The 21118-nt window shown below is 39.8% G+C and overlaps 3 protein-coding genes and 2 long non-coding RNA genes across 6 annotated transcripts; 2 read left to right on the top strand and 3 right to left on the bottom strand.

The window, feature by feature from the left end:
• Window positions 1-1328: 1328 nt before the first annotated feature.
• On the bottom strand, window positions 1329-10307 carry LOC135345014 (uncharacterized). Its single transcript, XR_010397610.1, has 2 exons — window positions 1927-10307; window positions 1329-1660 (listed from the first exon to the last, which is right to left on the bottom strand). It is a non-coding gene; the product is annotated as an uncharacterized LOC135345014 (long non-coding RNA).
• Window positions 10308-10766: 459 nt separating this feature from the next.
• On the bottom strand, window positions 10767-13187 carry LOC135345013 (uncharacterized). Its single transcript, XM_064542330.1, has 6 exons — window positions 13051-13187; window positions 12570-12734; window positions 12145-12286; window positions 11623-11736; window positions 11092-11201; window positions 10767-10971 (listed from the first exon to the last, which is right to left on the bottom strand). The coding sequence occupies exons 1-6, from the start codon at window positions 13143-13145 to the stop codon at window positions 10884-10886; spliced, it is 714 nt and encodes a 237-aa protein (XP_064398400.1). The 5' UTR covers window positions 13146-13187; the 3' UTR covers window positions 10767-10883.
• Window positions 13188-13197: 10 nt separating this feature from the next.
• Window positions 13198-14782, top strand: LOC135345009 (TNF receptor-associated factor 4-like). The gene is made up of 2 exons (XM_064542327.1): window positions 13198-13530; window positions 13645-14782. Exons 1-2 carry the CDS (start codon window positions 13305-13307, stop codon window positions 14670-14672), a joined length of 1254 nt encoding a protein of 417 aa, XP_064398397.1. The 5' UTR covers window positions 13198-13304; the 3' UTR covers window positions 14673-14782.
• An 80-nt stretch (window positions 14783-14862) lies between these two features.
• Window positions 14863-16570, top strand: LOC135345010 (TNF receptor-associated factor 4-like). Of its 2 annotated transcripts, none has more exons than XR_010397609.1 (2): window positions 14863-15180; window positions 15284-16570. XR_010397609.1 is itself a non-coding variant. In XM_064542328.1 (2 exons), the coding sequence occupies exons 1-2, from the start codon at window positions 14949-14951 to the stop codon at window positions 16429-16431; spliced, it is 1224 nt and encodes a 407-aa protein (XP_064398398.1). In that variant the 5' UTR covers window positions 14863-14948; the 3' UTR covers window positions 16432-16570. The 2 variants fall into 2 exon arrangements, 1 of the variants encoding a protein (XP_064398398.1); XM_064542328.1 differs by having other exon boundaries at window positions 15440-16570.
• Window positions 16571-17222: 652 nt separating this feature from the next.
• LOC135344900 (uncharacterized) lies at window positions 17223-18188 on the bottom strand. The gene is made up of 2 exons (XR_010397579.1): window positions 17882-18188; window positions 17223-17460 (listed from the first exon to the last, which is right to left on the bottom strand). It is a non-coding gene; the product is annotated as an uncharacterized LOC135344900 (long non-coding RNA).
• Window positions 18189-21118: the final 2930 nt, after the last annotated feature.

Here is a 21118-nt window from a genome sequence, read left to right on the forward strand (position 1 = left end):
AACATTGATAAGCTTCTTTGCACACGTACACAGTTGGTGGTGCAGGTTAGGCACCTTGCTTATCAATTGTTGCCCTGCATGTCAACAAACAGAACACAGTGTGTCACTGTTTTGCCTTGAGTGAACTAATGTACTATCACCTTGTGTGCCAATAACCCTGCACACTGATAATCAATTTCTAACACATGCCCAGATTCATATTTAGCCATGATAATTGGGCATGAAAAATGAATTGTACCAGCTAACAGTAGATATACATGCACTATATTGGGAAGTGTATTGCAGTATAGGGATGTGGGTGAAAGGGTTAGTGTGTGTGGGGTGTGGGGTGTGTGTGGGTGTGTGAGGGGTGTGTGTGGAGTGTGTGGGAGTGTGTTTACATATGGCTGAGTGGTTGGCCTATCCTATTAATTACCTCTAGTGTACAGTGACCACAATCACACAACAAGTACATGCTCTGGCTGGTAGCCATGGCATGCAAGCACAGCTGCCCCATAGCAAGCAACCACACAACAAAACAAAAGAAAGCAATTATAGCAATTAATTACATCAGCGCATAGTAGCCAGAAAGCAATTAATATATGGTATGAGGTGTGTGGAGTTATTATAACCTAACTTGTCCCTCGTAATGACATTAGTATTATATGACCGTCATACTAGATGCTTGATGGTGCATGACTTATGTAAAGTGTAAACTGATATGCTTGCTCTGAACAGCACGGCAATTATCGATCGATGGTACATGTGCTAATTTATTGTTAATGATATTCATTGCCTCTATAAGCTGAGTCATTAATTTTAATCAAGCTTGCTGGGGGTAGTATTCATGACCTGGCATACTATAGCAACATCATAATATTAACCTCCAAACTTGTCAGATCACCATGACAAATGCAGACAAGAATGCATCCACACACACCACCTGGCCACACACACATTCATCCCATCACTCAATCATCACCTATATTTCAAGTGTGTGTTGTGAAATTTCCATAATTTATTGCATGTGTACAAAACACATGCTTATTAGAGATCAAAGTATATAAAGATGTCATCACGTGTACAATAGGCCGGGGGTGGTGGGGATAGTCAGCCTTGCAGGTGTTACGCAATGTATGCCACAGATAATGGATAATGGGGACAAGTCTCTTTCAATATACACATTCCATATACAGCCATAATGCTCGGTGAGATAGACACGCAGTTAGACCACACATCGCCATGGTTATTGTACCCTTACTACGAGCTCTTTGTACTGAGGACAATGTTATAATATTACCCAACTCTATGGTTCATTGTACACTATTACTAACACACTGTATAGGCAGTAAACTTTTAAAACTTTAATTAAAAAGCCATAATGAAATTTGCTGTGTGAGAATGTAACTTGGCACACAGAACACTTCCAATGAGACATTTATACAGTATATACAAAAGAAAGAAGTATGAGACCACAAAGTAGATGCACTTAACACACAGAACACACCAGACTGAAATACAGGCACAGCCATACATGTACATGTATTGTGTGGAGTATAATGTCATTACAGGAAAAGGTTAGTTTCATGTTCTATTGAAATGGTTAGAAACAATGAATGGGCAGTTGAGTGTGTCTCAGTTGTGGTTTGGCAGTGATGGCCTGGGGCAGCTGCTGGTGCATCTGTACAGAGGAAGGGAGGATAATAGTGACTGACAAAATACAATTAACTTCCCCCACAGACATCAACAGAGAGACACACACACACACTAGTTAGGGAAGTGCATGTACAATGTAAGGTGTATGTGTATGTGCAGCTAGCCTCTCTGTAGGTACAGCTAGTACACTCACACACACACACACACACACACTAGTCAGGGAAGTGCATGTACAGTCTTTATTATGTGCAGCTAGCCTCTGTATAGGTACAGCTAGTACATGCCATTTACACTGTGTTTGGTTGGCACTTTAGTTGAAGTTTGAAGGCAGTAACTAAACTGTCAGTAGTAAAAGAAAAAGCACTAACCCAAAAGTGAATACAGCTATATATATGCACAACCTGTGTTGTTATAATTATGGTCAGTCAGCTGCTGCATACATTAGCAAGCTGATCATGTTATATAGAAACCGTGGCTTTCTAGAACATTCTGGAAGCGTGGTTACCTTGGTCATGCTGCTGACCTGGCTATATTTATTGAGGTAGTTAGTATAAGTATTGCATCAGTATGCACTCCATTGTGTTGTCATTACCGCCACTGTCAGCAAATATTGGCAGTAACGGTAGTCTCAATTAATCACCCACACACCTAACACACAGAGTAGTGAATATTGCTAGTACACCTGAATAGGGCTAATATGCTGACATAGACTTCAAACGACTATAGACCCAGGAGACCCTAAACACACACCCACACATGTGTCAACACACTTACGACACATTCCACATACAGGGCATGATCACGCCACCTTTAATAGGTATCTTTCCTGTTTAATGAATCATGAGTTGCTTAATTGGGCGAATGTGTGGATACACACACACACACACACACACACACACAGAGTGAGACTGAGTTGGCCAGACCATTAGTCTTGTCATGGACCATCAACTGTGCCCAGGACAAACATATGACATGCTTAATAGTCCCTGGCTAGCTGATCATAACAACTGGGCCCGCTTACAAGATCTTCTTATAATTATACCTCAGCAGCAGCATTTTTTGGAAGTGTTCCAAACTCAAGATATTACATAATTATATGAGTACCTATACAGGCACACATTTTGGCTATGCTCTCACACTAAAGGGACGGAATATACGCATGCACTGTATAATATTCAATAGCAAGTGATACACTTCCTTGTACAACAGAAGCCACACCGAGGTGTTCAACATTGTCATGTGATGTCACATGATATGACTGCACATACGCACACACTTTAATCATACAGCTGTGCCACGTGAAAGCCCATCCTAGCAACACCCAGACAACACCACTGATTACCGTGCAATGTAACCTACATACAGGAGAATACATGCAACAGGAGATATAGCATTGCAGTGGTATGGTGTAGCAAACTCTTCACTTCCTCTCTTCTAGTAAACAACAAGTGTCCGTGAAATACGATCATAGTCTATATACTAATAGTACGTCTCATAATACTATAACTATATACCAGGTCACAACTGGTACAGACTGAGTCGGTGATTTAATATGTACCTGATCAAACATACCAAAACAAAATTAAGAAACTATTTTGTCGGATAGGTAGTCAACATAACAACAGAGCACGCTCTCCTTGCTCAGACTAGCCTGCATGCTCCTAGGACATAACCATTCTTACTACTAGAACATGATATGTGACAGGCTCTGGGAAAACCGGACTTTTGGAGCATAATTTAGTATTGAGCTACAGCTAAGTTTATACCTGCAGTGCAACAACTCAAATAAAATGTTATTTTGGTACATTAATCACCAAAATTGTAGCAGCCTGCTCCAAAAGTCTGAGCCTGTCACATATGATCATTCTCCACAATACAGGGGGAGGGCTAGTACATGTACACTCTAACAAAGTAGAGCACTGTTAACACGTGTTAACAATCTATTAACAACTTGAATACTGTCATACTACAATGTTTTGCGTGCATCCACATATGCAAATGTTTTCAAGTGGTAATGGCTCCGCAAAAATAAGATCGCAACTAAATATTCTGTTAATTGAGTTCATTCGCAAAGATTTTCACATCATAAACACACTGAAGTATTAACTATGTGTGGTCTAGAGTGTCCCTGCACTCCTGACACGGTACCCGGCAGCTGTACTAACTGTGTACTATAGCGGGTATACTTCGAGGGTGTAAATGTCCGCGGTTTTAGCTGATTTAGCATGTACTGCGAACTTTGTACCCTCAAATTTATTATCACATGCTGTAAAAGACTGCTATTCCGCAAAAATTAAATCCGCGGAAAACCTTTCAAAACTTTCTGTCCGTGAAAGTTTATACACTCTCAAAATACACGTATATCCGCTATACTATCAACTATTAATATTTCTGACTTTATGTATATAATTATATTGTGTTACTGACTTATACAGATATCACAGTAAGTGTTTAGAGTTCTCCAATAACCCGCTAACTATACCGGCCGCTACACTCAGTGGGTGATGAGTAATGTCAGTTTACCACTGGCACAATATCAGCTATTCAAGAGCAATAATTAATCGTTATAACCACCGCCTTGTGTTACTGAGTGGAATTCACACACCCTGTGTTGTGTTACGCACTGCTGTTACGTTGTTATAGTGTTTGGATGCTTAGGTCTAAACAATCGCTTGATGTTGTTGGCTATCAGCTGATGAAAACGGCCAATGAATAGAGGTCACTTACCAGGGTGCACGCTGATACGATTTGCGTGACTATACTTATTGTATTACTACGAGCTCACGACAGCTTTTCTAATTTTACACACATATGCCTGTATCAGTTGAATCTATTGCGGTAGAATAATTTCGTGGTTTGAATTTTCGTATGATGCTCTACAATAATTATGAAATATACGAATTACCACGAAAAATAACAATACAGAGACCAGTACTTTTATGAACACTAAACTCTTCGCCTGATTGCAAAAATTAGTTGGCTTTAGTGTTAAATTTTCTGCTGATTTGGCTCCTTTGCAAAGGTTTTGGTTTTTCATTCGCAAAAACAATACGATATATAGACACCTCGAGACATATACATGCGGGGGTAATGCAGCTCCAGGCCTAATAAGAGTCCAATCACTAAGCAACATACATTATAGCATATGGCAACCCACTAACTCCAATCAACATTGTTGATCTCTCTCCACCACTTAGCTTATTAGCCACTAACTAGCTCAACTATAGCCACATAACCTGAACAAAGCTTGGCTGACAAATTGACCAGTCACCAACCGGCAACACACCCCAGTCCTCCCACTGGGCAACACAGACACAGACAAGACCAACAGCCAACAACTCAATTAGGACAATTACACAAAGAAATGCATGTACACAGTACATTGCCGCGGTACTGTTGGCAATACATGTACATCCTTGCAGCACACACAGATAACATACACACACAGGGCATACATTACACAAGTACTGTATGTACAGGGCATACATACAACACACACACACAGGACATACATATACATGTAGGTATGTATAGATCATATAGTTCTAGTAAATGTTGTAGAATTCATGTAATTCTTTGTCACTATGGCAAACTATTCACAAGATGATGTCATAATTAATGTATGACAATGATTATAATTATAGGTTACAAGGTTCATGACACTATCTACAACAATAGACATTAAGTGTAATTCCCTGTCATTCCGTGTAGCTATGGCAAACCTTTATATTGATAAAGAATGATGTCATAATAACACATCACAATAAGTATACAGTCTACAAGATAAACTGTGACCCACTCAACTCTAGTAAAGTCCACAAGGTGAATGCACTTAACAACAAAGGAAGCTTCTTTTCCTGTTTTCTCCGGCCATGGGATTTTCTACGGCAGTCTGTTATGCTTGAGTGGTCAGATAACATGAGATTGTGGTGAAAACTTACCAACCTTGAAAACAACGTGACAAGTTTGGGACCATTTCAGTACTCCCACACACTTCTTGTGATACGTGTGATCTTGAGCAAACTGAAAACTGACTCCACCACAACACACCCACAGTACGCACTTATACAACGTACACACTTATGACACTATAACGAAACAATTTGAATGTGGGATCAAACTACAAAAGGGGAAAATCGTGTTTGTTGTTATTACATGTGTATCTAATAGTCTAAGATCACACACTGTCTTTGTTTACAAGCTCACATATTATTGGAATACTTGCCATAAACGCTCAGTCTAATCAGAGTGTCTGTAAATTGGTCACTAATCGGCAAAAAGGTGATAATGTGCAAAGCAATCACTAACTATTGAACATCCGGTGTTAATTTAAAAAATGAACCAGTTTCAATTAAACTCTGAATGCTCCACACTTGCCACCTCTTATGTGTCACTTGGTGCTAACACTTCACCAGTACATCAGCTGTACTCTGGTGAAGTATCAACATCTGCAGTGAAGCCTGTCTATTGTGGTCATCCCTATAAGCACCCAGCCTCTATAATACAGCCATGTTAATAGGCCCCCAAAGCTACCATGGCAGGTGATTACAGCTAGCCCATTTTTGAACGGCCATAACTTGGGTTTAAATGGTCCAATTTCAACAGTTTAATGTTTTTCTGGTAGCTTAAAGTGAGCTCTTTCAGATGGTATATTAAAATCAAAGGTAATTTTCAGGGCTGATTTTGACAAAAAAGCGTGGGCTATAGGTGGGGGAAAAGTTCAAAATCAGGTCCGATCAAAAATATTGAGCTGAAAATACCATCTGATAGTGTTTTTTCTAAGGTTTCACATATACCACTGAAATTGGACTAACAGAACAAAAGTTATGGCTGTTCAAATCAGAAGTTATTTTCGAGGCCGTTTTGGCAAAAAAGCATGGGCTATAGGTGGGGGAGAAAGTGCAAAAACAAGTCCCATATCTACTTAACACACCATCCGATATAACTTTTTTTCTGGGCTTTCAGAAAATCATATCTTTGAGATTGGCAAGTTATGGGCAGTTTAGATTGATACGTATACTGTGCGTATACTGTGCATATGTGTGTATCACATGTTTCCTTAGTTACTATAAACACTGTTAGTCTGCCCAAGGATGACGCTATTAAACTGTACAGATACAACATCCCATCACCTCAGACATAAAGCTATGCACAAGCAACATTCAACACACTCAAAGCTTGTGAGCTTGAGCAATACTATTTCGTCTATAGTCAACTAAATATCATATTCTATGCCAGAGCGATTCATGTTCTAAATGGACCATTAATTAAATTGCAAAACAGTTTTTTTCGTCATGAACTAATAATGCGGGCAATGCTTATTTGTTCATTTGTTACCACAATAACACGCAGGGAGGACATTGCTACACAACGAGCATGGGAACGAACACGAAAACATGACCACAAACCGTGGAAATCGATAAATGGATAAATGGTTAAGTGTATTTGGGCAGTCGTTTAAAGTGGTCGTACAGATACCCATAACAACATAATATATGAACATGTACATACATTAATAGCTGTGGTACACGTGGGAACCTCAAGGCTGAGCAAGCTGAGATGTTAAACTCAATCGACAATTATTCAAAGTTCGATATAGATATGTAAAAGGAACTCATCGATTATACGCACGACATCACTATTCAGCATTGCACTTATATGTACACGTACACGTATAACCATGACTACAGAATGTCCTAGTTAGTAGTACAGGTATCCATAGTTCCTCCTCTAGTTTGTTTACAACTACCGCTCCAAGGCACACACTCAGATATGGTAATAGTAAATAAGCAGTAGTACATGTATAATTATATTACCAGCATGCAGCTCAAATATACATAACAAATTATATAAAAAGAAGCATGTTATTTTTGTGTATATGCATGACACACAGACAGTCCACACATAGCCCATAACTACACAGCTGCCTCTAGTGTGTCTCTAGCTTGTTTACAGATAACACTTCAGGCCACAGACTCTGACCAGTACACAGACAATCCATAACTGACAGCTGCTACTGCGCAAGTAAACATTATTGTATGGCCTCCTATAAATTGATTAACCTTTGAATGACCCACCATAAAAGTTGGGGGAAGCGCTACATCTGTTTAACATACAACCAGTCACTGCCATGGATACCATACAATGGCCCGGTGTACTTAATACAGCATTGTACAAGATGTTTACACTCTAACTGCTATCTCACAGAATACAGTGGGCTAAAAGGCTTCAGTCGTTGAAATAGTGACACACCCTGGCTAGCTATACATGTCTTTGAGAGCTAGTGTGAAACCCTAACAAAAGGCACAACACACAGAGGCCTAATATACAGTTTGAAATGAGAACAAAGCACTTACTTAATGTACCATATCTAACAACAGCTGGGCATTCAACACATGCCACAGCCGGTGCTAAAATACAATGAACTAGTCGACCAATCAAACACAATATCTTTGTGATAATTAATTTATAAGATAAAGCATAAAGAATTAACTGATTAAACTTTGTAGAGGATGTGAAACTTTCCACAAAAAACAAGAAACTTCCTTTATTGAGAGGAAACTGGAGACCACAGAAAGTGACCTCCACGCACCCCACACAGGTAAAGAATAATGGACACTTCCTCTCAGACAAATTCTTAGAATCAACAATTTTTGATTCTTGAAAGTCATCCGATTCTTTCCATCTTGGAAGTAACAATTTTTGTAAGGTTGCTATGGGGACCATTTCCACTAGGGTTTACTTTCAGCATACATGGAAGAGAAAGAGGGATTGGAAACGGAAGTACCCTCGAAGTATCAGTTGCAAGCCCATCAGTGTACATTCAAATGTAAAAGCATCACATTGCCATCCCTCTCTCTTCAATCTATGCTGTCATTGTGTACTTGTATTTTCAAAGCAATTATTTTTTTGTTTTATTTGGGCTCACTCCCTAACAGAGGTTTTGCCCATCCAAAAATTTCTCATTAGTGAGAGAGATCACATGTAGCACTGAACTATATTGCAGACACTCTTATATAGGCTAGCATAGTTATACTATTTTGTGGCGAAAGAAAGAATGCAAGAAATATAAAATCTACATGCCACACAACTTGGCAATCTTCAGGTGCATTTGGACATAATGGAGGGTTCCAAACATTTTGCAAACATGCTTACATGTACATGTAAATCGGTGCAATAGACTCGTCGTATGCAGACACAGTTTTTATAAAAACTGTGTCTGCCACCGTATAAGGACTAACAACACAGGAAACAAGCAGTGAACTACAGGCACACACACACACACACACACCACTATAGCTATTAGATGTATTTGACTTTAGTTTACCACATAATAGGCTACAAAAGACGATATTTGTGTATTTGAATTGATATTGAGATTGAAAACATAGCCACACCCACTAACACACTTCTGGGCACATCACTGTCAGTATAAGGATGAAGAGGCGCTCTGTATACTCTAGCTACTTCACGACAATCAAGATTATCATTTCCAAATGTCAGGGGGCACGAGATTCAGTAATGGGAGTAGCTTCCGTTGCTAATCAAAGATGCATTGAAATAGTCTTCAGTTCAAAAATCATTCTTAGCTATAGTGATGTGTGTATGTGTGTGTGTGTGTGTTCTAGAGGGAGATGGATACATAAAAGGTTTTGTCAAATGGGATTAGTCTTAATGGAACATAAACATGTTTTCAGCAAACAGTCTAGTATATAGACTAACTTGGAATGCATGTTATGTACTTAACAATAATATATTATATTAGCAAGAGAATTTTGAAGTTGATTCACTGCATGCAGTAACCTTATCCTAGTCTTTTGAAGCTCTTTCGTATTATTATTATAGTGCTTCCCAGCAGGTAAACAGATGCTCAGGTGATGAATATAGTCATGAGGACAGGCTTGGTCGGTTAACTGTGGTGCGCTGCTATACAAGAGCAAGGACATTCATAGACACACAGATATGACTGTGGGCATTCAAACCCATACAATGATTTTGCTGGACTATTCAGACTGAAGCTACCACAAGGAAGCTTAAGGTAATAAGGAACACAAACTTGTTTACTGGTAGCTATATCCACATAGTTATACAGCTGTAGGTGCTCCTAGCCACACACACTGTGCCATGCAGTCTCTGTACAGTTAGTGTTAAGATTGTATTAGAATTATAATTATAGCATATGATAGGTTCAGTTGACCTGTGTTAATGTAAGCTATTTCTTACTGCAGGTTTTGCTCAAGATGTGGATGCCATATTGATTTCATACTACTAGTGAAGCACACGTTTATCTTAACCTCATGTGGTGGGATATAATGCATGTTCTAGTGCAATCACACAGTCACAGGGTTCTAGTGTTACCCAATATAGTCGAATCATTACAAGCACATCATGAGACAGCTATGAGCTAACACTGACCACAACACAGTACAGTGTATAGGGCAAGTGATGACATCACAACATTGGAACTAACTCACAGGAAGTGGCAATTATCATACCCAACACCATACACTATGTAACAAGGTGGTACCACATAATGGAGCATTGTTATTTAATCAGAGGCGAATAATTATTTATGTCGACAAGAGTCATTTCCTCAATTTAATACAATGCCAGGAAGCTACTGCAAATGTCCACACACACACACCCATACACCCACACCCACACCCATACACCCACACACATACCTGAACGGAATTGTTGACGGTCATCAGACTGTAAATGCCAGACTCATCGACTTCAGCGATCATCATAAAAATCCATCATAGTCCATTGATAGACACTGTAACAGGTTTGCATAGAAATATAAAAAATTAATGGACATCCAAATTAATAGCTAATAACAGTTGTGTTACTGTCAGTATTAATACTCTACATTATTGCTTACTTGTCTCTGTGCTTGGTTGTTCTTGATAGAGGTTTGGCTGTCATGGCGGGGCCACTGAGGCAGCTGCTATAACTTGAGGGAGAAAGAACACCTGTCGCTATGCGGAGTAAACGAGTTTAGGTAAAGATCGTTAACTAATTAATTGTAAAATCAATGTTAGCCTCGATTCAAAGCCGCTTGAAAAACCTAGAATCGAGGCTAACTCTAGCACTGTACTAGCTGTTCAATGACAGTGGCTGTGTTCATGTTACCAAGAGTTTATAAACTTCTGATGTTAAATAATGCATGTTATAAAAATCTAAGAAAGTGGGGATAAAAGCAGCTTGTAAAACTCAATTACTCAACTCTTTACTTTAATTTAAAGTTAAATAATACACTTGAGAAGTGTATTTTGTTCAATAAACTTGAGATAGAAGCAGTACCACTGGAGAGCATTCCGTGAGACTTTATACCTGTAAGGAAGTACACATACATATGTAGTTAGAATGTAATTGGCATGTGCATCCAATATAAAATCGATTTTTTCTTAATAATCGATTTTTGACAGTTACTGGGCTAGTCCTGGTGCTCACATGTCTCTGTTCTGGATGTGATTGTCAATGGCGAGAGCTTGAGGGAGAGTCATGTTGAGGAACTTGAGGTAGTAGGATCCACTGACCTCTCCTGTGCGATCAGTACCCGCCTGTGTGTGTGTGTGGTGTGTGTGTGTGGGGTGTGTGGTGTGAGGTGTGTGGTGTGGTGGGGTGTGAGGTGTGAGGTGTGGTGTGAGGTGTGAGGTGTGAGGTGTGCAGGGTGTGGGGTGTGAGGTGTGAGGTGTGCAGGGTGTGAGGTGTGGGGTGTGGGGTGTGAGGTGTGAGGTGTGCAGGGTGTGGAGTGTGAGGTGTGAGGGGTGAGGGGTGTGAGGTGTGAGGTGTGAGGGGTGAGGGGTGTGAGGTGTGGGGTGTGAGGTGTGAGGTGTGAGGGGTGTGAGGTGTTTGTGTGTATTGAGGGGTGTGTGTGTGTGTGTGTGCAGATGATGCAATTAGAACGGTGTGTGTAGAATACAGTATACAGGCTCGTTGTGGAAAGGGCATAATCATGTTGAGAGCTACAGCCTCTCTTACCTCACAATGGGAGTAGATGAGCACTGGTCCCGGTCCAGTCAATAGCTGTCTGAAGAACGACATCAGCTCAGGCAATTTATCAATGGACCCCATCTCGTACAGCTTTATAGTGTCCTGTTATAGTGAAAAGGGAAGGGGGTCAGTGAAAGCAAGATAGAAGCAGTAAAGGGGAAATGATGAATAATAGTTTATACAACAATGAGCTAGCTAAATTCTCATTCAGTGATAACAAAGCAACTAAAATTGCAATTTGAATTGGATTGGGACAGAAAGCATCATAGAAACATGCGAGCGAGAGAGGCTGATGTCAATCCACCACGGTGCGCCATGAACAGTGATGATAATACTACTGAAATTGGACCAACAGAACAAAAGTTACGGCTTTCGAGGCCGTTTTAGACAGGAAGTGTAGGCCACTAGGTACTAGGTGGGGAAAAAGTGGAAATTTGGGTCCGATCAAAAAAATGTTGAGCTGTAAGATACCATCTCTTAGACAGACCTCTACACACGTGGTGTCCTTACCTTGATGGCTGCTGTTTCATTCTCTGGGGGAGGAATGAGAGAGCCTACAATGGGCTTCTTATGGAGGACCCCCAGAGAAGGGTTGGAGGAAAAGAACTGCTCCTCCACCTTCAAGTCAGCTTCCTCAAATATGTTCAGATAACTACACATGGGGTAGTAATAAAGGAGTGAGATTTGACTAGGTATGATCAAAAGCTTAGACGAATACCAAGCGATGATAATAAAATATAGCTTAGCTAGCTATTAGCTACAACTAACTGTACTACCAGTGTTTATTATGCCTTGAGGCGTAGCCACACGAGGAATGCAATAAAGCTGGCTGTACGAGTGTGTGTGTCTCTGCATGTCTGTTCAGCTGTAACTAAATGCTCAATTCTAGCCACATTCTCTTGGATTTTGATTTGAGGGTTTTTGTTTATTATTACCTGATGTCAATCAGTGAGAAGTTTGCAGGGAAGGAGAAGTTTTTCTGGGTGATAATGGTCTTCATGGAGGTGAGGATCTGGTCGTGTGCAAACTCTCCCTTCACAGCAGGCATGTTCCCACGGAACAGGAAGTTGTGAGGTGCGTCTCGAGGGTAGTAGTCCATCCTGCAAAACGAGGAGAGGCTGAGCTTGTATATTGCACATACACATGTACATGCAGGGGCTGCCCCCCAGCTATAACTGTACAGGCAGCTGTACACTAACTACTGCAAGTTGCAGTACAGCGTGGGAATGCGGCCTCAGTAATGGGCACAATGCATGGACCCGAAGACCCTCTCCCTTAGAACATTGGAACTATAATTATTGTTGTGTGCACGTATGAATTACTTGAACTACTGTAGAATTAAAAAAAAAAGCTACTAGTCTACTTTACAAGCAACTTTGATAGTATTATAGTTGTTCTATAGTAGCTATTTCTTACAGCAGGGTTCTCTCTGGGTGATAGTCTTCTGCTGTGGCTAAGAGCACAGCTACAATCAAGAGCAGCACAGCAAGCAACTTTGACTCCATCTTCATAATTTAATATGAACATGTGATGTTTTGTGGGTGGCTCTTGCAAAGAGGGGTGGGGCTCCTTGCAATCGGGTAAAGATCGTTTCTCAACGCAGGCTCTCTAGCCACGTGGACCTGATAAAAAGACAAAAAGCAGCTGGCTGCTTTTTGTTATAAAAAGCTATGGCCTCCGGCTCCACTCCTGAGTTTGGTGGCTATGATCTCCAGTTTATGAGCGAACCTCCAGATGCACTGATGTGTCTGATTTGCACACTTGTGGCCAAGGACCCTCAACAAATGGACTGCTGTGGGAGAGTCTACTGCACACTCTGTCTCTCTGAGCACAAGAAGCACTCGGACAAGTGCCCTCAATGCAGGAAGGCTGGGAATAGCTTCAACGACAAAAAGAGTGAGTACATAATTTTGATGGACAAATTCCAGCTTGCTATTTATAAAGCAGAAGCATTTTCTTCCATTAAACATTTTACAGTTCACTTTTCATAATCGTTTTGTATTCCTGCAGGCAGTTTAGAGATCAATAACCTCAGAGTCAAGTGTCGTAACGAAGGAGCCGGTTGTCGATGGATGAAAGAACTGCATGGCCTCGAAAAACATCAAAAGTCATGTCAGCACGCTTTGGTCTCGTGTCCCAATGAATGCAAGGAAGCAGGAGGCTCTGAAGTTTGTACTTTTCTTCGCAAAGCTTTAAAATCTCACATCAAATCTAAATGTCCGAAAAGGCAATACAAATGCCCACGCTGTCAAGAATCGGGAGAATACGAAGAGAGAACAAGCAGACATCTTAATGTTTGTCCAATGATAAGCACGGATTGTCCAAACGAAGGTTGTCACAAACGAATACCCCGTAGCTCTGTCTCTAGCCATGCTAATATCTGTGACTATGAGCTTGTTCCCTGCAAGTATGCCGTGGTCGGTTGTGAGAAGACTCCTCTACGTAAGGACCTTTTGGAGCATGAGGAAGATGACAAACTTCACCTGCGTATTACTGCTGAAGCTGTTTTGAGTTTACAACAGAAGATGACATCCGATTCATCAAACCAGTTCACATTTATGGTGCCAGAGTTCAAGAAACTAAGATTGAAGAATGCGGTCCATACAAGTCCACCATTCTACATGAAAGGCTATAAAATGAATATAGAAGTTCGTGCAAATGGTGATCAAGAAGGCAAAGCCCATGTCTCTGTGTTTTCTTTCTTCTTGAAGGGAAAATACGATAATTGTCTTCAGTGGCCATTTCCAGGAACAGTATCAATCGAACTACTAAATCAGCTGGAGGATGTGAGCCATTTTAAACAAGGTATGGTGTTTCCTGCCGACAACATATCCAGTCATCGTGTGACAAATAACCGTGGAAAAGGCAAGGGGGGATGGGGCTGGGTTAGATTCGTCTCTCACTCTGCACTGAACTACAATCTTGAAAAAAACTGTCAATACCTCAAGAATGATTCTCTTGTTTTTCGAATATCTATCGACATACCTGATCACAAGCCCTGGCTCGTGTGTAGCGCTGAGAGCATGTTTCACCATTAACTGTAACTACCACAACTGCTGTTGTTCCACTAATATTTAATATTCATATTTTATTGCTATTGCCATACTATCTTGTGCATTATTGATGTATATACTGTTTTTGATTATGACTCATAAAATAATGTCTGCAATGTTTTTCAGAGCTGGTAAAGATCGTTTTAAAGGTCCTATTTATAACCACGTACAACTAGTATGGCCCGCGAGACTAGTGGACAACAAGCTAGCCATTGAAAAGATTTCTGAAAAGCCAGCTGCCTCTTGCATGTAATAAAAGCTATGGCCTCCAGCTCCACTCGTACTCTTGAGTTAGGTGGCTATAATCTCCAGTTTATGAGCGAGCCTCCAGATTCACTGGTATGTCTGATCTGCACACTTGTGGCCAAGGACCCTCAACAAATGGACTGCTGTGGGAGAGTCTACTGCACACTCTGTCTCTCTGAGCATAAGAAGCACTCGGACAAGTGCCCTCAATGCAGGAAGGCTGGGAATAGCTTCAACGACAAAAAGAGTGAGTACATAATTTTGATGGACAAATTCTATTTCGGCTTTAGATCTAGTATCTAAGCAGAAGCAATATTTTACAGTTCGTAATAGTTTTTGTATTCCTTCAGGCAGTTTGGAGATCAGTAAACGGGAATAGCTTCAACGACAAAAGATGTACAGAAGCATTCACTTACAAATTAATGTAACAATAACTTTTAGTTATAAATTGGAGTTCCATTTTCATGTTGATCTGTACTATACTGTATATAATTATATTCCTGCAGGCAGTTTAGAGATCAATAACCTCAGAGTCAGGTGTCCTAACGAAGGAGCCGGTTGTCGATGGATGAAAGAACTACATGGCCTCGAAAAACATCAAAAGTCATGTCAGCACGCTTTGGTCTCGTGTCCCAATGAATGCAAGGAAGCAGGAGGCTCTGAAGTTTGTACTTTTCTTCGCAAAGCTTTAAAATCCCACATCAAATCTAAATGTCCGAAAAGGCAATACAAATGCCCACGCTGTCAAGAATCGGGAGAATACGAAGAGAGAACAAGCAGACATCTTAATGTTTGTCCGATGATAAGCACGGATTGTCCAAACGAAGGCTGTCACAAACTAATACCCCGTAGCTCTGTCTCTAGCCATGCTGACATATGTGACTACCAGCTTGTACCTTGCAAGTATGCCGTGGTCGGTTGTGAGGAGACTCCTCTACGTAAGGACCTTTTGGAGCATGAGGAAGATGACAAACTTCACCTGCGTATTACTACTGAAGCTGTTTTACAGCAAAAAATGACATCGGACAAGTTCACATTTATGGTACCAGATTTCAATGAACTAAAACTAAAGAAAACTGCCCATAAGAGTACTCCATTCTACATGAAAGGGTACAATTTGAAAGTGGAAGTACATGAAGGGAAAGGCCAAGGCCATGTCTCTGTGTTTACCTTCCTCTTGAAGGGAAAATACGATAATTGTCTTCAGTGGCCATTTCAAGGAACAGTAACAATCGAACTACTCAATCAGTTGGATGATAAGAATCATTATAGAGACATTTTTGTTTTTCGTGCCGATTATAACATCAGTAAACCTGCGGATAGCCTTGAACAAGGCATAGGATGTGGCCGGGGCAAGACTGAATTCATCTCTCACTCTGCACTGGACTACAATCGTGAAAAGAACTGTCAATACCTCAAGAATGATTCTCTTGTTTTTCGAATATCTGTTGACGTACCTGATCACAAGCCCTGGCTCATGTGTAGCACTGAGAACTAGAACTAACTTGTTTCACATAAAACTTAGTCTCAGCTATATACTTAGAATACATTATTACGTGTGTATACAGCACAAATATCTGTTTTCACGTTTAGCTTTACTGTTCTGTTTTGTGCATCCAATCGATTTTAAAAAATTGTTTGTTCTACAAAAGGGTCTAGCTTACATTCCTGTATTAAAAAGCTATGGCATCCACTCCTGCGTTTGGTGCATGGCTATGATCTCCAATTTATGATTGAGCCTCCATGGATGCTCTGATCTGCACACTTGTAGCTAAGGACAAGGACCCTCAATATAGTAGTAAAGGTAATCTATGGCCTATGCGCCTCTAACCGCAAAGCTGGAAGCTAACTATAAATTGGTGCTGAATGCATTACCCATGCAAGTACTCAATCATTTCGCAATCTGCTGAGATTGGTGCTGTAATTATACCATAGATAGTAGAGGAGAGAGATTGGAAACACAGGGATTTCACGCGGCCCGCCCATGCGTGTCGTACCGGAAATAATTATTGACAGGAAGTTAATTTAATGGGAGGAGATTGGGGGAAAGCTGCTTATTATAGCTGATCAACTACTTAGCTACATGTAGTTGCTCTGGTTGCTGCTGTACATCCGAATGACTGACACCTTTCTCTTTGCAAATACTTGAGTGGAGATTACACATTCTCAACAAACCTTGAAAATAACAAGGCATGCATTTACAATGAAATTAAATCTAGGAACTCGATAATTATTTATACTTTATGGTACTAGTACTAGGCACTGTAGACTGCCTCATAACATTATGACTTTCACACAATCACACAATTTTGATGTTTACATAAAAATGTTTACAAACACAAAACATAATTTTTATGAGCGTGACGCCCTTTTAGGCAATGGTGTATTCTCGTCATCGGTCACTGTTTAGCTCTTGAAAAAGAATTTACTAATCATAATACATAACAGTGGGGTTATCATGTGTCCATCCCCTCTGCCGTTGGCATACAAAAGGGTCTTGGCAGATTTTCTGATTTTCTGAGTACATCTGGGAAAAAAATGTATAAAACGATAAACGTTAGCAAGGAAAATTTTTTCTTACTGCACATCGGGATCATTAAGCAACATGTAGAACTAAACAATAGTGATGTACAATTTATTGTTAACCAGTAGCTCCCCCGCAAAACAAGTTACTTTTGAATCCTTGTTTTCACACTTTAAAAGCAAATATTCAACATTAAACAGCATAATGCTCAACTTGGCTATGCCTACTGCATATTTCAATGCTCCCTCTACACTCTGATCACTCTCAAGCAACCATGACTACTTCCTAGCTCAAGATATCCCCCCACAAAGTTTCTTACTTAGCTAAATACATGTAAAACAGTGTAACATGGAGCTCTGATGATCAAATAAATTCGGTAAATGATGTAAACCATACATTTACTATGGATAATGTACATACATACTAGCTCTGTCAGTGTACTGCAGTTTTCTTCACTTTCTTCTCTTTTGTCTTTGCATCTGGCTCGCAATCAATCGCAATCAATACTTGCGGAATGCAACACGCATGGTGTCAGAATTCTCTAAGGCAATACATTGGTCACCTGAGATGTTTCCAAACCCTCCCCTCTACTATCTATGATTATACGGCATTAGCAAGGGAAAGAACCAGGGACTCATCATAACGATTTTAATTTGCTAAATCGATAGGATCTACGTAGATCTACATAATTATATTAAAAGCCTACTCTAGATAATAGTTAGACACTGTTTAGGAAGTTTCTACATGATTTAGAAGCCCAAAGGGCTGGTTGTAGTATCCCGAACGCAGTGAGGGTTCTACTAGCCCTGAGGACTTCTAAATCATGTGGAAACTTCTTAAACAGTGTCTAAGCATTTTAGATCATAGCAACCATGAGTATTTAGCCAATCAGATTTGAATGTTCTTATCTAATCTTTGCTACATGATTTTCTAAGTGAAGTACATGATTTTCTATTGAAGTACATGATTTTCTAAATTGGATAGAACATTTCCTCTAACCAATCAGATTGCAGTATTTATGACAAACATGATCTAAATCTATATAGATCTATCTATAATAATATATCGCACTGCTATAGATCTAGCTTTAAACTCCACTATTAAACTGAAATGGAGGCTTTCTTAGTAAAGTACAACAGTAGGACTAAGGCACGCCTAACAATCGAAATGCTTGATATTGAGATCGATCCAGAGCAGTTCAGTGATCTGGCAAGCAACTTTGCTGATGTGGAACTCTATATTGAGAGCATGGGACTGAATGACAGTGAGAAGGGAGATGTGAGGAACCTTACTTTTCAAGGCAATCAAAAGGCAATGCTGAGATGTTTCCAATATTGGAGAGGCCATAATTCCTCCAATGCAACCTACAAGACACTGCTGAAAATAGTGGCGAAACTAAAAAAGGAGGAAATTGTTGAAAATCTATTACAGCATATGATTGATGAAAATATCAATGGGATACAGCAAGCTTGTATTAACTGAACAGTCCGACACATTATGTTTTGCAATGTGCAGGACTATCCTGCTATATTATATAGCTTGATAGGAAGAAGCTAAGTTAGTTCTGGTCTAGATTGTATAGATTATACATGTTCGTGTTATTGTAAGACTAAAGTGCTATCAGTGTTGTCAATTAAGAGTATATTAGATACTAAGAGTATACTCTTGGTGTGTGCAGTAGAAGTGTCTGTAATGCTCCAAGAAGAAATCATGTACCATATTACTAGAATATTTTGCGGGTGAAAAACCTTTGCAAATGAGCCAAATCAGCAGGAAATTTGACCCTTTGCGATCTAACTATTGCGTTCTGGAAGTTTAGGTTTTTCGGATTTTATTGTTGCGAATTGATATAATGTTTAATGCTCACAAAACATTTTAGTAATACCGTAGGAGTGGGGGTGGGGCTAAAATGTGCATATAAAATTATAGGCGCCCTATCAATATCAATCTTTGTGTGTGTGCACCATGCAGAGACTCTGCACTAGCATGCTATAGCACAATGCACTTTGTGTCCTGGGGTGTAGGTCGCAGCATGCATGGCAAATACTTCAAGGGATACATGGATCTCGGTGGCATATAGGAACCAATTCCTTTTCTCAATGGGGGCTCCAGTTTTTTGAATGCGTGATGCATCATAATTATCATGATTTCATATCATGTTTAATACTATTGGTTGTCAGGCTGTTATACTAAAACATCTTTAGACAATTGGTATATATATTCATCTGTGTATAGGGCACAGTTGCATGATGATGATGCAGCAGGATTTCTCTACCACTTGTAATGAATCCCATTACCCCAATGTCGTAATGTGATCTGCATGATGCATAACTGGCATTATTACATAATAAGGGAATCTTAATAAGGGAATAAACCATAAATTAATGTGCATGCTGTTAGTGGTCGTTGACATAAGTGGCATATTTTACTCAGAGAAGACACATTAAGCTGTATCTGCTCCTCCTACTGCTAGCTTCAGAAGCCCACTAACAGAAATGGACAAGAAGAAATTAGTCGAGGATTTCTTAAGAAATTATAACCAAAAGACTGGAGCAAACATAGCCATTGAAATACTAGATACGGAGATTAAATCAACCGAGTTTGCTAATCTGACAAAGTTCTTTCCTGATGCGGGTCTCTTTACTCCTCATATGGGACTTAATCCTGCTGAGATAGGAGATGTGACAAAGCTATCTACACAAAGCAATCAAATGGCAATGCTGAAATGTTTCCAATTGTGGAAAAGCCACTATCCCTATGCTACCTACAAGACACTGCTGGAAATAGTATTAGTGGTGGATTCAGAAATGATGGCTAAAAATATTTTAGAGCACGTTGCAAACGAACTCCTCAAGGAGGCGAAATTGATGGATTTGTTAAGAATTCACAACCAAATGACTGGAGCAAACATAGCCATTGAAATGCTAGATACAGAGATCAAATCAACCGAGTTTGTTGTTCTGGCAAACCTCTTTCCTGATGCGGGTCTCTTTACTCCTCACATGGGACTTAGTGCTGCTGAGATGGGAGATGTGACAAAGCTATCTACACAAAACATTCGAATGGCAATGCTGAAATGTTTACAATTGTGGAAAAACCATGATCCCTATGCAACCTACAAGACACTGCTGGAAATAGTGCTGGAACAAGAAAAGACGGAAATCGCTAAAAATATTTTACAGCACATGATTGATAACGAACTCTTCAAAAAGATACAGCCAGTTAAACTCCAAAAAGCTATGGCTCAACAGGTTCTATAATTTAAACAATCTGTATATATATGAAGTAGCTATGTAGGAGTAATAACACTAGCTATAGTATATAATTATATATATAGCTATAGAAGTGCCTAAACTAGTAATACTATAATATTATAGTGTACTAAATTATGCGTCATAATAATTATTATTATTATGGCCTGAAGTATAATTATATCAAACAGAAGTGAATGTTCAGCAGCAGGATTCTCACATGCACTGACAATAAGACAATCATTTGTAACTGTGTAATGGGAGCCGAGGGGGGGAGTGATTGGTGATGGTGATATCTACGTACAGCAGTGATTTCATGATTGAATTTGCTAAACAAATTTACTTGTTTTTTTTTAACATTAATTTTTATGTATAGCCGGTAATACCACCTTCATGACTTAATAGTTTTG

This window comes from Halichondria panicea, chromosome 12, assembly GCF_963675165.1.
Source record: "Halichondria panicea chromosome 12, odHalPani1.1, whole genome shotgun sequence".
Taxonomy (NCBI): domain Eukaryota; kingdom Metazoa; phylum Porifera; class Demospongiae; order Suberitida; family Halichondriidae; genus Halichondria; species Halichondria panicea.